Below are 17,855 nucleotides of genomic sequence, written 5' to 3' on the forward strand. Positions count from 1 at the left end.
ACTAGATTTCAGGACCTGTCTGGTATCTTGGCAGAGGGAGCTTCAGTTCGGTAAATATTGATGCTGCACAAGCTGTGAGCCAAACACTGGTGCCAGGGGTGCAAAGATGAAGAGGCCTGGGCTTACCAGGCAGGACGTGGTGGGAGCACAGAGGAAGCGCCTGGCCCAACCTGGTGGCTCAGGGAAGACCCAGGCTGTGCCTGGAAGGCTGAATATGAACTAGGTGATCTATGAGTCAGGGTTTAGTACAGGAAGGAACCACTCTAGGTGTTTCAAACAGAGAAATATTTAATACTGAGAATCAAACAGAGGCTTACAAAATTGATGAGCTGGAGGGGCAGAAGTCAGGGGGGTACCCCTGGGCTACTGAGTTCATGGGCCTACCACAGTAGCTATGTTCCAGAAGTTGGGATGGTGCTGCAGCAAGGGCTCGTCACACCCATGAAACTGGTGACTAGACACTGAAACAGGACATTGAGTCCAACAGCATTAAATGCCTCTTAACATTATTGCTCAAACCTTGCTGGCCAACAGCAACAGCAAAAGAATGATGCCTTCTCCTTGCATCTGCCTCCAAATCTTACACAAGTGCACCTGATTGACTGAACTTATTTCAGATCAAGACCCTAGCTGCAAGGGAGTCTGAAAAAAGTAGTTTTGCAGTTCGCCATCTCTTCAAGCAAATTACTAGAAGGATAGAATGGACGCTGGAGAGGCAATCACTAGTATCCACTATAGGTAAGGAAACTGAGAAGGACTTCCTAGACAGAGGAATCAGCACAAGTAACGGGCACAAGGCCATGAAAGAGCACGATTCAAGTGGTGAACAGCTGGGCATGGCTATGCTATCAGAAGCATCTGAATCAAGGTTTTTACCTGAAAGTGCACTCACGTCTAATCAACATATTTTTGATTAATTAGACTCGTATGTACACTGTACACATGACACTCTTTCCTATTGATACAGCGCTTGATTTATTCAACTGACTACTAGTGCAGAGGAGAAAGGAAAGGAGCAAAAAGCATGAAAAAGAATAAATAAAATTGTTAGGTAATAGTCATCCACAAAGAAAACAGAACATTAACCTTCCCCAAGCCTAATGTTGCAAACACTGTTGATTATGTGCCGAGGAGTCATCTCCCCTTTTTCCTTCCTAACAAAACCCCCGTTATTTGTTTTGTTGTGTTTTGTTGGGGAATCCACCCTTTTCTGCATAGCCCTGTGCTTCAGGAGAGGCAGGAGCTTCAGGTCAAGCCCCAAGGAGTAACACGTGATTAGTCCAACCGCTCGTGTTTCTCCCCTTCTTCTTATCAGCGTTTAGGTTACATACATGCATGGGACGCAGTTCTAGCCAATAAGGCGTGGTGTGGGGGCCAGTGTGAGGTAAGTCTGTCAGGGGCTTATGGGAAAGATCTTACTCCAAAGGAGAAGTAGTCCTCTCCCCTGCTGGGTATTGTTTTGTCTGCCTGTGATGCCTACCACTCTGGGCACCATCTTGCAACCACAAAGGAGCTAAGTTGACCCAGTGAAGAAGGATGGCATTGAGGCTGCCTGAACTGTTGGCCTCCAGACTTGTTGTTATGTGATACGATACGCTGCTTATTTTTTAATACATTTGAGTCCCTGTTTTCTTTCACTTGCAACCAAGAACATTGTAACTACTACATGCAGTCTGTACACTTAGGATGAGATCTGCCCACTTAAACTTGGCTAATGAAGTCTCTGGAGGAGATTTAAGGAGAAAAATTTATTCCCTTTTTTTTTCCACCAGAAAAATTGTTGTTTATCCTTCAAGAGCATTCAAGACCCACTCAAATGTCATTTCTGTCAAGCTGAGTGCTTTGTTATTGCCTGTACTCCCACAGCCCTCCCACTACTTCTCTATTACAGCACTTTACTCATATACTCTTTCCGCAAATATTTATTGAGTGCCTATTTTGGGCTTGGTAGTGTTTTAGGCACAGGGGTTACAGTAGGAAACTAAATGCATGGAGATTCCAATCTAGTAGAAGACAGACAATGAATGAAAAAATTTTAATGTGATGACTCTTATCAAAGGGAAAAAAAAAGAATTCTTGTAAAAGAGGGGGAAATAACTACCTTGAAATTTATTTTATTGTACTGTGATTCTCTGTTCATATGTCAGTTTTTTCCACTAGATTGTGTGTTCTTGTAACCTCACATCACCCACCACTTCCCTGGGGGATTGCATTTTCCAAAGATGGCTGCGAAAACCTCTCCCATCCCACAGGTTTTTCTGCAATGTGATCTTGCCATTCCCCATAGGGGAGGGATGTAGGAGGTCCTAAGTCTCCTCCTCTTGAATCTCAGTGGGCTTGTGACGGTTTTGACCCATGGACTGTGTTGGAAGTGATGCTCTAAAACTTCCATGGATAGGTCATAAAAGGCCGTGTAGTTTCTACCTGGGTCTCTTGGGACACTTGTTTTTTGGAAGTGCTTTTTCTTGGGACACTCCCTCTTGACACCTACATATAGATGCTCCACTTGACAGTCCCAGCTGAGTGAGCCTTCAAGTCATCCCAGGTTAGGTAAAGAAGCTTCCAGATGATTCCAGCCCCCAACCTCAAGTCATTCCTAGTTGTTCAGGTCTTCCCAACTGAGGCCCCAGATGTCATGAATCAGAGACAAGCCATCCCTGCTGTGCCCTCTCCAAATTCCTGATCCACCGTATCCATGTGCATAATAAAATGCCTGTTGGTTCACACCACTACTTTGGAGTGGTTTGTTACACAGCAGCAATGACTGGAACCCGCCAGATCTGCCTTTCTGTGAAATTTTAATCCAGTAGACAACTTTTTTTCTTTTCACCTGACCCAGTTGGTGATCAACTTACGCACTGAAGCTTGAGAACTTTCATCCATCTTACTTTCATCCCATTGAGTGTCGCTGTTGATGATATGCATGTGAAATGTCTAATCTTTTAAAACACAAATCTTCACCATTGATCTTAATATCCTGCTGCAGTGAGTTCCCCAGTTCAATTGTGTGTAGTGGGAAAAAAGTGCCTCCTTTTATCCATTTTAAACATGCTTCCTTTTCATCTCATCTTGTCCTCTTGCTCTTCCCCAAGTAAAGTGATTTCCATTTTGTGGGTACCTAGACACAGAGAACTGAGTTGAGACAATAATCTTTCTGTGGTTACCCAGAAGGCCTCGGGCGTGCTGCGACGGGGAGCAGTGGATTTTAGCTGGTGACTTAAAGGTGGTGGAACACTGTATTCTAATTAGTCACAAGTTTAGTTCCAAGCTGTCAAAAAATAGTCTAGATTCTGCAAGACACAGTAGGTGTCCTCTTGTGGTGCTGGGAAGTAGAGCACAGTAGAAAGGGAAGAGCATTGGCCAGTACATAGGCAATCCGGATTCAAGTCTCATCTTGTGAGCCAGCTGTGTGCCCTTGGGCATAACACTTAGCCTCTCTGGACCTCATTCTCCTCAACTATAGAGTGAAGAGATTCAACCAGAGGGTTCTGGAGCACCCTTTTGCCTCTAACTTTGTATGAATTCTATGTATTTGCCAGTCATTTTGAAACATCTACTACATAAATCCACGGGAAGAAAAAGTTTGTATTCTAAACAGTTTGCCATTTTAGCTTCAAAGTGGAGTTGGAGAGAACCACCACTCCCCCCTAAAAAATTTTCTAGTTTTTAGAAAACTAATGTTATCATTTTCCAAAAACACAATCCAAATTAGGCTTCAATTACCAAAAATAGATCCTGCTGTGACTGTTAAGTGACAGGTCTTGCAACCTGAGTCCTTTTAGTTTGGGGGTGCACCCCAGGGCTCCCATCAGCCTTACTTTCATGAGCCTATCAATTCTCACGGTGCCATTGCTCGATGTTTGCATGGGGACAACTCCATTCTAAGTGATGAGAGTGAATGGATGGGGTGAACTGCTGCTGCATATGGCCACCTTGGGGAGGAGAAAGAATATTGTCCCAGTGAGCAGTGCAGTAGGAACTATTCAAGTGAATCTCTAGAAATCTGAAATCTCTTCCCAATTCTTTCTCTCCCTACAGAAGAAAAAAGGCAGTTACCATGTGGGACTTGGGGAAAGCATTCAGTCTCACTCAACCTGGACTCATTTCACTAATTTTCTGGTCTGCTTAATATTTCTTCAACAGTTGTGATTCTTAGAACTTCGTGGGCTCTAACCCACTTCTTAAGCTCTGCATCCTGTTTTGTCTTACTGAATTTTCTCTTTCCAATCCCAGGTGGGTGGGGGAAATGCTTCTCATCTCTGATTTTAAAATTCATTACAGAATCTCCACTATTGAAGTGCTACCATGCATTGAGAGGACAGATTGCTTTCACTGTTGGCTTAACAAACTCTATCAACAGCAACAAGTAGCATGACGAGGTTCTACTCCACAGAAACTTACTTGTAAGCTTAAGAAAACCCCTGCGGTCCTTAGACAAAACTTCAGAACAGCAGTAAAAGTAATAAAAAATATATCTAGTGTTTAGAAGAGCTTTTTGAAAATATTCTAAAGAAGAACCCTCCCACCCACACTTTCCTTAATAAGATATCTCATATGTGATCACACATATCCACTTCCTTATCATCAGTATCATATGCGAGGATGTTTTAACGTTTTTGTTAAGGCTTTCAAGGAAGGCTTGAAAACAACACAGCAGCATCTATAATGCATAATACTGTCAGTTGTATCAATGGGAAAACTGAAGATCATGTAGGATGAATCACTTGGTTATTATTTGCTTATTTAAGTTATTTGGGTAAAACAAGTCAGAAGTGTCGCTTGTTTCTTAGAGCGGTGCTACCCCTGCGAGGCTGCCTTCGTGTGCTCAGTGACTCCTTGATTGTAGCTAAAAGGGGGACCCAGGGTTCCACACACCACATTCTGTTCCCCCTTCTGTCATTCCTGCTCACACTCTAGTGGGGGGATGAGTTTGAAGGCTTGTTGTCTTCAAAACCCTTCTGTCTATGTGGGCTATGCTGCATCATTGCTTGTTGCCCAAAGGCGCTCTGCAAAGATAATTTACTGCCTAAGAAAGTGGTATATACAGAACTGGTCAAGCCATGGGTTGCACTTTTTACAAAATTAATAAACAATTTTTTAAAGCAGTTTTAGGTTTACAGAAAATTGAGCAGATAGGGCTTCCCTGGTGGTGCAGTGGTTAACAATCCTCCTGCCAATGCAGGGGACACGGGTTTGATCCCTGGTCTGGGAAGATCCCACATGCCACAGAGCAACTAAGCCCATGTGCCACAACTACTGAGCTTGCTCTCTAGCGCCCGTGAGCCACAACTACTGAGCCCGCGTGCCACAACTACTGAAGCCTGTGCGCCTAGAGCCTGTGCTCCACAACAAGAGAAGCCACCACAATGAGAATCCTGTGCACCATAACAAAGAGTGGCCCCGCTCACCACAACTAGAGAAAGCCCGCGTGCAGCAACGAAGACCCAACACAGCCAAAACTAAAGAAATAAAGAAATAAAGTAAAATAAAATTAAAAAAAAGAAAATTGAGCAGATAGTACAGAGAGTTTCCATATATCGTCTCCTTTTCCCACTCACAGTTTCTCCTTAGTGCGGTTCTTAGTTCTCTTGCCTTAGTGCAGTTACAATTTATTACAATTGATGAACCAATATTCATATACCATTACTAACTAAAGTCCATAGTTTGCATTAGGATTCGCTCTTTGTGTTATACAGTTCCGTAGGTTTTGACAAATAATGTCATGTATCCATCAATACGGTATCCTACAGAATAGTTTCACTGCCTTAAATATCTCCTGTGTTTCACCTAATCATCACTTCCTCACCCCGCCTTGACCCTTGACCCCTGACCCCTGACTATCACATCTTTTTACTTTCTTTCCCAGAATGTCATATAGTTGGAGTCATTCAGTATGCAGCCTTTTCAGATTGGCTTCTTTTATTTAGCAATATGCACTTAAGGTTCCTTCGTGTCTTTTCATGGCTTGATAACTCATTTCTTTTTTTTTTTTTTAATATCCTCTTTTTTTTTAGAAGAAGAAATTACAAATAACAAAACATTAGCAAAATGAGTAGAAAGTACAGCGACTTCTCATATACTCCCCCTGCCCTCACACATGCACAGCCTTCCCCATCATCAACATCCCACACCAGAGTGGTACATTTGTTACAATAAATGGACCTACATTGACACATCGTTATCACCAATGACCGTGGATTGTATTAGGGTCCGCTGTTGGTACTGTATTCTATGGGTTGTTTTTTTTTGTAATTAATTAATTTATTTATTTATGGCTGTGTTGGGTCTTCGTTTCTGTGCGAGGGCTTTCTCTAGTTGTGGCAAGCGGGGGCCACTCTTCATCGCGGTGCGCGGGCCTCTCACTATCGCGGCCTCTCTTGTTGCGGAGCACAGGCTCCAGACGCGCAGGCTCAGTAATTGTGGCTCACGGGCCCAGTTGCTCCGCGGCATGTGGGATCTTCCCAGACCAGGGCTCAAACCCGTGTCCCCTGCATTAGCAGGCAGATTCTCAACCACTGCGCCACCAGGGAAGCCCTGGGTTTCTTTTTTGCTTCTTCTGCTTTTTTTTTTTTTTTTTTTTTTTTTTACAAAACAGCAGCAGGAAAGAAAAATGCAGGAGGCAGATGAGCCAGGCACCGGGGTTCAGATCAGAAGGGAGCAGGGAGACCAAGCTGTTACTGCAGGCTGGCCCCGGGACTCTGTCCCAGCATCCTGGGAGCACGGCAACAAGCCCTAGAAGGAGCAGAGAGTGGGTGAGGAGACGGCTGTCCCAGCTCGGTGGCGGCACCGCTCCTTGGGCGGCCACCCTGGCGGTCAGCCAGGTTGGGAGCACTTGAGGCTCCTGTGTTTGGAGGCCTGGTCTCCAAAGCACGGACCCACAGGGGCCAGGCAGAGGGAGGAGGTAGGAAGGGCCGGCACAGAAGGGCTGTGAGTTCTATCTGGGTCCCCTGGGACCACGGGGCCCAGGTGGGCAGGGGCAGTCAGGACGCTTCCCTGCCTGTCAGACAATCAGCTTCTTCAGGAAGGCCTCCAGCTGGTCCTCATCCTTGATGCCCACAAACTTGTCCACCACATCCCCATTCTTGATGGCCAGCACGGTGGGCACAGCTGATACCTCATACTCTATGGCGAGGTCTGTGTGGTCATCAATACCCGCCTTGGCCGTCACCACCTTTCCGTGCTGCTTGGCCACCACCTTCTCTGACCTTGGCCCCAGGATCTTGCAGCGACCACATCGCTGTGCATGGAAATCCACAACCACTGGTGTCTCACTGCTGACAACTCAGTCTTGAAAGTCTGGTCCATCCTGGATGTTAAAGGTCATTGTACAGACTCTGGTGGTGTATATTGACTGGGCTTGGCTGGGTGTTACTGTCAGGTTATTAGGACTGCGCTGTGGGGTCTGCAGGGCCCTGGAGGCAAGGGGCGCCCACTGACTCTGAGAGGGCTTCCTGCAGATTATGGAGGCCAGGAACCTCCCCAGGAGAAGTCGCTAAGCCATCTCCCTGCAGCGAGAGCAGAGGGGTGCACAGCGCGGCCCTCCCCACCGGTCAAGGGCACTTCTGTTCCCTATTCATTTCTTTACTCACTGCCTGCCATCCAGCTTGCACACGTCCACAGTCACCCAGTTGCCGCAGCCAATGGTATTTGTAGCTTTCCTGCCCCACGGACAACACTGGACAATTGCGAATGGAGCATCTACTGGCCAGGTACTGTGCTAGGTGCTCTGCTCCAGAAATGAGAAGCAGATGTGATCCCTACCCTCATGGGACTCACGTGATCAGTCATTCCTAATTAATACTCAGGTCCCTTGATTGCCACTGCTCCCTTTGGCAGGTTTACTTAAATGCCACTTAAATCTCCCTATTTTTGAAGACCTCTTCTTTCCTTCCCTTCCTTCTCTTCCTTCCTTCTTGCTTTCCTTCTTCCCCTCCTTCCTTCCTTCTTTCCTTCCTTCCTTTCTTCCTTTCCTTATTATACATGTCTTCTCAAGGCAATCACTTCTATACCTACAGCTTCAATTACTTTGTGTATACTCTAATGACAACACAATTTTAAACGTTGTTTTCATTTACCAGTTTTTTTTTTTTTTTGGTTTATTCCTAGGTATTTTATTCTTTTTGTTGCAATGGTAAATGGGAGTGTTTCCATAATTTCTCTTTCAGATTTTTCATCATTAGTGTATAGGAATGCAAGAGATTTCTGTGCATTCATTTTGTATCCTGCAACGGTACCATATTCATTAATTAGCTCTAGCAGTTTTCTGGTGGCAGTTTTAGGATTCTCTATGTATAGCATCATGTCTTCCGCAAACAGTGACAGTTTTACTTCTTCTTTTCCAATTTGTATTCCTTTTATTTCTTTTTCTTCTCTGATTGCCGTGGCTAGGACTTCCAGAACTATGTTGAATAATAGTGGTGAGAGTGGACATCCTTGTCTCATTCCTTATCTTAGAGGAAATGCTTTCAGTTTTTCACCATTGAGAATGATGTTTGCTGTGGGTTTGTCATATATGGCCTTTATTATGTTGAGGTAGGTTCCCTCTATGCCCACTTTCTGGAGAGTTTTTATCATAAATGGGTGTTGAATTTTGTCAAAAGCTTTTTCTGCATCTATTGAGATGATCATATGGTTTTTATTCTTCAATTTGTTAATATGGTGTATCACATTGATTGATTTGCGTATATTGAAGAATCCTTGCATCCCTGGGATAAATCCCACTTGATCGTGGTGTATGATCCTTTTAATGTGTTGTTGGATTCTGTTTGCTAGTATTTTGTTGAGGATTTTTGCATCTATATTCATCAGTGATATTGGTCTGTAATTTTCTTTTTTTGTAGTATCTTTGGTTTTGGTATCAGGGTGATGGGGGCCTCATAGAACGAGTTTGGGAGTGTTCCTTCCTCTGCAATTTTTTGGAAGAGTTTGAGAAGGATAGGTGTTAGCTCTTCTCTAAATGTTTGATAGAATTCACCTGTGAAGCCATCTGGTCCTGGACTTTTGTTTGTTGGATGATTTTTAATCACAGTTTCAATTTCATTACTTGTGATTGGTCTGTTCATATTTTCTGTTTCTTCCTGGTTCAGTCTTGGAAGGTTATACCTTTCTAAAAATGTGTCCATTTCTTCCAAGTTGTCCATTTTATTGGCATAAAGTTGCTTGTAGTAGTCTCTTAGGATGCTTTGTATTTCTGCGGTGTCTGTTGTAACTTCTCCTTTTTCATTTCTGATTTTATTGATTTGAGTCCTCTCCCTCTTTTTCTTGATGAGTCTGGCTAATGGCTTATCAATTTTGTTTATCTTCTCAAAGAACCAGCTTTTAGTTTTATTGATCTTTGCTATTGTTTTCTTTGTTTCTATTTCATTTATTTCTGCTCTGATCTTTATGATTTCTTTCCTTCTGCTAACTTTGGGTTTTGTTTGTTCTTCTTTCTCTAGTTTCTTTAGGTGTAAGGTTAGATTGTTTACTTGAGATTTTTCTTGTTTCTTTAGGTAGGCTTGTATAGCTATAAACTTCCCTCTTAGAACTGCTTTCGCTGCATCCCATAGGCTTTGGGTCATCGTGTTTTCATTGTCATTTGTTTCTAGGTATTTTTTTAATTTCCTGTTTGATTTCTTCAGTGATCTCTTGGTTATTTAGTAACGTATTGTTTAGCCTCCATGTGTTTGTCTTTTTTACGTTTTTTTCCCTGTAATTCATTTCTAATCTCATAGCGTTGTGGTCAGAAAAGATGCTTGATATGATTTCAATTTTTTTAAATTTACTGAGGCTTGATTTGTGACCCAAATTGTGATCTATCCTGGAGAATGTTCCGTGCGCACTTGAGAAGAACGTGTAATCTGCTGTTTTTGGATGGAATGTCCTATATATATCAATTAAATCTATCTGGTCTATTGTGTCATTTAAAGCTTCTGTTTCCTTATTTATTTTCATTTTGGATGATTTGTCCATTGGTGTAAGTGAGGTGTTAAAGTCCCCCACTATGATTGTGTTACTGTCAATTTCCTCTTTTATAGCTGTTAGCAGTTGCCTTATGTATTGAGGTGCTCCTGTGTTGGGTGCATATATATTCATAATTGTTATATCTTCTTCTTGGATTGATCCCTTGATCATTATGTAGTGTCCTTCCTTGTCTCTTGTAACATTCTTTATTTTAAAGTCTATTTTATCTGATATGAGTATAGCTACTCCAGCTTTCTTTTGATTTCCATTTGCATGGAATATCTTTTTCCATCCCCTCACTTTCAGTCTGTATGTGTCCCTAGGTCTGAAGTGGGTCTCTTGTAGACAGCATATATGTGGGTCTTGTTTTTGTATCCATTCAGCGAGCTTGTGTCTTTTGGTTGGAGCATTTAATCCATTTACATTTAAGGTAATTATCGCTATGTATGTTCCTATTACCATTTTCTTACTTGTTTTGGGTTTGTTTTTGTAGGTCTTTTCCTTCTCTTGTGTTTCCCACTTAGAGAAGTTCCTTTAGCATTTGTTGTAGAGCTGGTTTGGTGGTGCTGAATTCTCTTAGCTTTTGCTTGTCTGTAAAGCTTTTGATTTCTCCATCAAATCTGAATGAGATCTTTGGCAGGTACAGTAATCTTGGTTGTAGGCTCTTCCCTTTCATCATTTTAAATATATCGTGCCACTCCCTTCTGGCTTGTAGAGTTTCTGCTGAGAAATCAGCTGCTAACCTTATGGGAGTTCCCTTGTATGTTATTTGTTGATTTTCCCTTGCTGCTTTCAATAATTTTTCTTTGTCTTTAATTTTTGCCAATTTGATTACTGTGTGTCTCGGCGTGTTTCTCCTTGGGTTTATCCTGTATGGGACTCTCTGTGCTTCCTGGACTTGGGTGGCTATTTCCTTTCCCATGTTAGGGAAGTTTTCAACTATAATCTCTTCGAATATTTTCTTGGGTCCTTTCTCTCTCTCTTCTCCTTCTGGGACCCCTGTAATGCGAATGTTGTTATGTTTAATGTTGTCCCAGAGGTCTCTTAGGCTGTCGTCATTTCTTTTCATTCTTTTTTCTTTATTCTGTTCTGCGGCAGTGAATCCCACCATTCTGTCTTCCAGGTCACTTATCCGTTCTCCTGCCTCAGTTATTCTGCTATTGATTCCTTCTAGTGTAGTTTTCATTTCAGTTGCTGTATTGTTCATCTCTGTTTGTTCTTTAATTCTTCTAGGTCTTTGTTAAACATTTCTGGCATCTTCTTGATCTTTGCCTCCATTCTTTTTCCAAGGTCCTGGATCATCTTCACTGTCATTATTCTGAATTCTTTTTCTGGAAACCACTTCATTTAGTTGCTTTTCTGGGGTTTTATCTTGTTCCTTCATCTGGTACAGAGTCCTCTGCCTTTTCATTTTGTCTGTCTTCTGTGATTGTGGTTTTCATTCCTTAGGCTGCAGGATTGTAGTTCTTCTTCTTCCTGCTATCTGCCCTCCGGTGGATGAGGCTATCTAAGAGGCCTGTGCAAGTTTCCTTATGGGAGGGACTGGTGGTGGGTAGACCTGGCTGTTGCTCTGGTGGGCAGAGCTCAGTAAAACTTTATTCCGCTTGTCTGCTGATGGGTGGGGCTGGGTTCCCTCCCTGTTGGTTGTTTGGCCTGAGGTGACCAACACTGGAGCCTACCCAGGCTCTTTGGTGGGGCTAATGGCGGACTCTGGGAGGGCTCTCACCAAGGAGTACTTCCTAGAACTTCTGCTGTCAGTGTCCTTGTCCCTTGGTGAGCCAAAGCCACCGCCTGCCTCTGCAGTAGATCCTCCAACACTAGCAGGTAGGTCTGGTTCAGTCTCCCCTGGGGTCACTGCTCCTTCCCCTGGGTCCCGATACGCACACTACTTTGTGTGTGCCCTCCAAGAGTGAAGTCTCTGGGACTTCCCTGGTGGCGCAGCAGTTAAGAATCCGCCTGCCAATGCAGGGGTCATGGGTTCCATCCCTGTTCCGGGAAGATCCCACATGCCGCAGAGCAACCAAGCCCATGTGCCACAACTACTGAGCCTGCGCTCTAGAGCCCGCGAGCCACAACTACTGAGCCCGTGTGCCACAACTACTGAAGCCCGCGCCTAGAGCCCACGCTCTACAACAAGAGAAGCCACCGCAATGAGAAGCCTGCGCACTGCATCAAAGAGTAGCACCCTCTCGCCACAACTAGAGAAAGCCTGCCTGCAGCAACGAAGACCCAACGCAGCCAAAAATAAATAACTAGATAAATTTATAAAGAAAGAAAAAACAGCGATGTCTCTGTTTCCCCCAGTCCTGTCAAAGTTCTGCAATCAAATCCCGCTAGCCTTCAGAGTAATTCTCTAGGAATTCCTCCTCCTGTTGCCGGACCCCCAGGTTGGGAAGCCTGAAGTGGGGTTCAAAACCTGCACTCCAGTGGGCGGACTTCTGTGGTATAATTGTTCTCCAGTTTGTGAGTCACCCCCCCATCAGTTATGCGATTCGATTTTATTGTGATTGCGCCTCTCCTACCATCTCATTGCAGCTCTCATTTGTCTTTGGATGTGGGGTATCTTTTTTGGTGATTTCCAGTGTCTTCCTGGCGATGACTGTCAGGAAGCAGGGTAACTTCTGATGGGGGAATTAGAGATGCTTCCTGCAGAAAGTGACAAGTAGGCTGAGCCCTGGAGGATGGGGGGCTTTCACTCCAGCTGTAGCCTGGGATGGGTATAGGGTGTCTGGAAGAGGGAAAGAACAGAAAAGTCAAATTTATTCCATCGCAAATGAAAATAGCATGCTTTTCTTGATTTTGTATTGTTTTTTTTATTTTTTTGAGAAAATGATACCAAATGTATTGACTTCACAGAGCAGCATGACACCTTTTCAAGGCAGGTGCCCCTTGCCATCTGGAGCATAACAGAGCTCCAGACTCTCGTCCATCCACCTCTGCATTCTCAGAAAATCAGATTTCTCGGGAAAAGCAGGAAGAGGCCAGGCAGGGGCTGCTCTCTTCTCTGATCCAACTCCAGGGAACCCCTCCCACTGTGGCAGCAGCAGGGATGCAGGGGGAGGCCAGTGCCATGCACCCATGGGGGTGCTTTGTGTCTCCAGGCATGGCCTCTGCAGCCGTGATTGGAGGAGGTGAGTCAGCCTGGCATCATCTCTCCTCCCAAACAATAATGCTGAGCCTCAGATACCCTTTAACTGGGCTCTTGACTCCTGAGTCTCTGGTTCCATACCCCAACCACGTGGCCCACTGGTCACTTCGGGTTTAGCTTTCATACCCCTTCAGCTCTTTACTTCCTTCGCCGCCACCCCAAAGCTCTCTTCTTGGGGAGCTGGCTGAGCTCACTCCTGCACACCTTGCTAGTGTTAGAACTCCTGGTCCCCACGGGCCCCAAAGATTGCAGCCCTGGCTGCTATGGCTGCTGCAGACCGAGAGCTCCGCCAGGGAGTTCCAGGGACTCTCAGTGTTGGGGAGCCAGGCAACTATGGTCCAGGGTTGTGAGGGGCTCCAGCCACAGGGGATCAAGGATGGTTCTGATTGGGAGGGTCAGGGTCCGCTTTCCAGAGGAAGGGGCAACAGGTGGGGCCTGGGAGAATCAGGAACATTCAATGCGTTCCAGCACTGTTCTCAAGCAGCCTTCAGGCCTTCAGCAGTGCTTGCCCTGATTTCAGCCGGGTCCTGCAAAATGAAACACACCTCTCCACAAGGACTTACTGCTGTCGGAAGAGGTTTCTCTGGACGAAGGGAGAAGGTTATATAACGGCCGCCCAGACACACACTCATAAATCACCAACCCTATTTCAGATGAACTAACATCACGGCTCAGAGGACGTGACACTCACTTCCTTCGCCTCTTCCTGCCCGAGTCAAACCACCATGCCCTAAATTACTTTGCCAAGAGTCCCGCATTCACTGTGAAGGGGGCTGCAGCTGCACGCCTTCCTTCCCAAATCTGTAAGGTTTTATTTGTTTTTGTTTTGACCAAACCTGGCTTGGAAGGCAGAGAGAAAAAAGAACTTCTGTGCTTCCCACAAACAACCCCCAACCAATCAGTCCACAGACATTAAAAAGACACGCAGCAAAACTCCTATCTGATGGTTGGGTTTTTCTGGAACAAGGCCCTCAAACCCCGTCTCCAGATTACTCTAGGCCAACGCATGCAGGTCCACTGAGGACAGGTCACCCGCCTCCCCAGCAGCCCTTGCCAAGCTCAGGGCTGTGGCTCACCTTCTCAGGAAGAAGCAGGCAGGGGTCCTTCCTCCCTGTGTCTCCCAGCCTGGGGCAGCCCCCCCGTAGGCGGGCTGTGGGCTCAGGGAGTGGAGGGGCAACCAGTGTGGATCCACTCACGGAATGTTCTTTCGGTTTCCAGCCAAGGCTGCTGCAGCTGTGGTGGGAGGAGGTAAGTCCCTGCCGCGAGAACCTGCTCCTGGCCCATCCCCAGGCCCTGGGACCTGGGGAGCCGCTGGCCTTGCACCTGCCCCAGGCTTCCTGTACGTTGTAGGGTGGGAGGCGCTGGAATGAGAAAACTGAGGAGCTTCCGTGCTCGCACAGAGGCAGCCCCAGCAGGGGCCCAACCTCCTTGCCCAGCCTCCACCCCGTGACTTTGGATGTGGCTTTGAACTCCTCTGGGTTCAGCTTTCCTCGTGAAAAACAGGCCAAGGCTGCCTGTTCAGGGTTATTGTGAGGGTTACGTAGGATGAGACATGCGCACAGTCTGGACCCAGGAGGTGTGTTAAGGAGAAGCCATTGGCTCAGCGACTCTGGCTTCCGATTGCTCTGCGGTGACGCCGTGGACACCCAGAGTTGGGATCCAAGCAGGGCTCAGACTGTGCTCCCTGCTTTATGCTGGGCCCTGGGTAAGATTTGCTTGTATTAAAGATTTCCTCAGCGAACACAAGAAGCTTGCACACCTCCGCCCCGCCCCCAACTTAGTTCCAGGATTTTACTAAGGCATAAACAGGCCTTTCCCCAGGAAGGTCCTGCTGCGGATCAGAGGCCTGACCCCGGTGACCCCGCGGCCCTCCCCTCCGCTTTCCCCACCAGCTGTGTCGCCCTCAACTCCTGACTGCGGGCCGTGCCTGGAATCTCTCCCAAGCTCAGGCTTTACCCCTTCTCCAGGCTCCCTGAAGTCCCCCAAGCTTGATGTGCTGTGCGTGTGTGATTTGGGGGCGTGTCCATCTCCCCCTCAACCCAGCTCCTCTCTCCGTACAGCCCTGTTCGTGGGGGCTGTGCCCGTGGCCCTGGGCGCCATGGGCTTCACCGGGGCAGGAATCGCCGCCTCCTCCTTAGCGGCTAAGATGATGTCATCGGCCGCCATCGCCAATGGGGGCGGAGTTGCCGCCGGCAGCCTCGTGGCCACTCTCCAGTCCGTGGGTAAGTGTCCGGGCGGGAGGAGGGGGGGAGGGTGTGACACCCCAGCACAGGATTCAGGCCAGAGGCTAAGCCGGAGGGAGGGCCTGTCTCCTCCTCCAGCTTCGTGGGCATCAGTGTCCCTGGTCCTTTGTGTCTCCCTCACTGTCCCCTCTTCTGGTTGGGGGTGGGTTTGGGGGCACTGGGGGCATGCAGCGCAGCAGGTGCGCGTTCCCCATCAGCCCTACAAAACCTGCGTCGGGCCCTCCCCTCGCTGGGCCCAGCCTCGTGCTGGGGAGGGAGAGGCAGAGCCCCTCTGCCACTTCTCAGAGGGTCTGTCCTGTCGCTGGTGGAGTCACCACCAGAGTGCGGGTCTGCTCTTCGGGCAGCCATGGGCAGCAGCCCCTCCCCAAAGCAGACCTCCTGGGGTTTCAGGAAGTAGAGGAGGAACAGGACTGGGACGTCTGGGTCTTGGGCCTCCTGAGGGTCCTGGGTTCTCTGACCTCCACTGTCCTGCTGGGAGCTGCCGGGGCTGCCTGTCCCCTTGTGCTCTAACTCCCTTCTCTCTCCCAGGGGCAGCCGGACTTTCCACATCATCCAACATCATCCTGGGCTCGGCTGGGTCAGCTTTGGGGGCCTGGTTGTGGGATAGAAAAAAGAAAGCCCCTTCCTCTCCCCCACCGGAATCCAGTACTGAAGCAGAGAGGGGCTCCTGTGCTGGAGATGACCCTCCAGGGCCTCAGGATGTCAGTCCCCCAAATGACAAGTCCTCTGCCTCCCAAAATTCTTCAAAGAAGCATAGGAAATAAAAACGAGACGCTGAGACCTTCACAAGTGTCCGCACTGCCTTCTTGTTTACCAGGCAGGGCGCAGCGCATCTGCAGAGCCGTGGCTTCGGGTTGGGGGGCAGCAGGAACTCTGTAAGAATGGGCACTGATACCTGCGACAGGAAGCCAGGTCTGTTGCAGTCCTGCCACCCAGCTGTGACCCTGGGAAGGTCATGTCTCCCCTTTGAGCCTCAGTTTGCTGCTCCTTGGATGGGATCGTGGATCACATGTCTTCAAAGATGTCAGCCAGAGGCAGCATTATAGGATGGCTTGGCCCTGGGGTCAGTTTGAGCCATTGACCCTCAGTTATGAAACACTTTATCCTCAGGGATTATTGACCCCTCCCCTCTCCTCCCAAGACTCTGGGTCTGACTGTACCATGAGTCTAGGAACTCAGCAACACTGTCTGCCTGGCCTGGTGGCCTTTGGAGCTCTTCAGGTAGGTAGAGAATTTGCATTTCTCCAGAGAGCTCTGTCCCCGTTGGTGTAGAGCTCAGGGTCTTTAGGCTCCAAGGGAGACTGGCCGGAACCTGCAAGGACAGACAGGCCTCCCACCCCTGGTAGGGCTCCCAAGAGGCTTGTCAATGCAGAACACTCATCTATCTCCTAAGGCCCACTGGCTGCCTGGTCCTGGATCAGGTGGCAGGCATTCTACGTGTGTTGACCTGGCCTCTGCCACCTGCCTGCCTGCCCATGCAGATAACCCACACCCAGCTTCTGGCAGCCCTGCTTCCACTTTAGACTTGACTCTCAGATCTCATCCTATTGGCTCCAGGACCCCGGCCCAGGTCCCCACTCTGGCCTTCACCCCTGTCTTCCTTTACTGCCCCTCCTCCACCAGGCTCTCTCCCTCGGATGCTGCCTCAGCTCACTCATACAGCTCCCAGCTAGCCTCAAGGGCTCCATCCCAGGCTCTGTGGCTTCAGTGGATCCAAGGGGTCCCTATCTGCTTAGGGTGTGTAACAGAGAAGAACAAACCTGACTCCACAGTGGATCTATTCCTTGAGCTCTAACCTTTGTGCTCTATTGCCTGTGCTTAGTCATGCTGGTTCTGCACCTTTTGTAACAGAATATTCCTGTTGCCTGAAATCTACAGGACAGCCCATTCTCAAGGCTCTGACCCTTAAAGGTATAATACTTCTCCATTACAGCTAGAGAACAGAGAATAACATTTGTCTTGTTGGAGGTTTATAGGAACATTGTGACCAGACCTATGGGGGACAGCTGCAAGAACAAAGGCACCAAGAAGATTGCAACAACCTGCCACACCCCCTCCCCTTTTAGCATAAAAGAAACCTGAATTCTAAACTCAGGGAAGATGGTTCTTTGGGACAGGAGTCCCCCATCTCCTCGGTCTGCTGGCTTTCCGAATAAAGTCTCCATTCATCGCCCCAACAACTTGTCTCTCAATTTATTGGCCTGTCGTGTGGCAAGCCATAGGAGCTTAGACTTGGTAACAGGTGCAGTGTTGATAGGGGTGGGGGGAGGCAAGCATACAGTTAATGGCGTTAAGGGACCTGTGGTCAATTACAGTAATGACCACATTTTCCAAGCCCTTTCGATGTATCTGTACAGCTCCTCTCACCAAGGGCTGGTATTTATTGTCCCTCCCTGAATCTGGGCTGGCCTGCTGGGACAACAAACACATGGACAGAACGGAATGCAGGAGTCAACCCATTTCTTCCAGACGAGGTCCAGACACACGACTGAGCCCAGCTACGATCCACAAAGCCAGCCCAC

General features: G+C 47.4%; 1 protein-coding gene and 1 pseudogene across 3 annotated transcripts in view; one reads left to right on the plus strand and one right to left on the minus strand.

Annotated features, from left to right (window-relative positions):
• LOC130707583 (cyclin-Y-like protein 1) overlaps window positions 1–16,797 on the plus strand; it is an 88,768-nt gene extending 71,971 nt beyond the window's left edge. The window contains exons 1-4 of one of the 3 annotated variants that reach the window (XM_057542728.1): window positions 12,699–13,073; window positions 14,309–14,338; window positions 15,151–15,312; window positions 15,862–16,797. In XM_057542728.1, the coding sequence (XP_057398711.1) occupies window positions 12,992–13,073; window positions 14,309–14,338; window positions 15,151–15,312; window positions 15,862–16,097 (510 nt within the window). In that variant the 5' untranslated portion in view covers window positions 12,699–12,991 and the 3' untranslated portion in view covers window positions 16,098–16,797. Of the gene's footprint in view, window positions 1–12,698; window positions 13,074–14,308; window positions 14,339–15,150; window positions 15,313–15,861 lie in introns of those variants that run through there. The other 2 variants (XM_057542725.1, XM_057542727.1) reach the window with 2 other exon arrangements.
• Window positions 7,001–7,516, minus strand: LOC130707755 (thioredoxin, mitochondrial-like; annotated as a pseudogene).
• Window positions 16,798–17,855: the final 1,058 nt, after the last annotated feature.

Source organism: Balaenoptera acutorostrata, chromosome 3, assembly GCF_949987535.1.
Source record: "Balaenoptera acutorostrata chromosome 3, mBalAcu1.1, whole genome shotgun sequence".
In the NCBI taxonomy this organism is placed as follows: Eukaryota; Metazoa; Chordata; class Mammalia; order Artiodactyla; family Balaenopteridae; genus Balaenoptera; species Balaenoptera acutorostrata.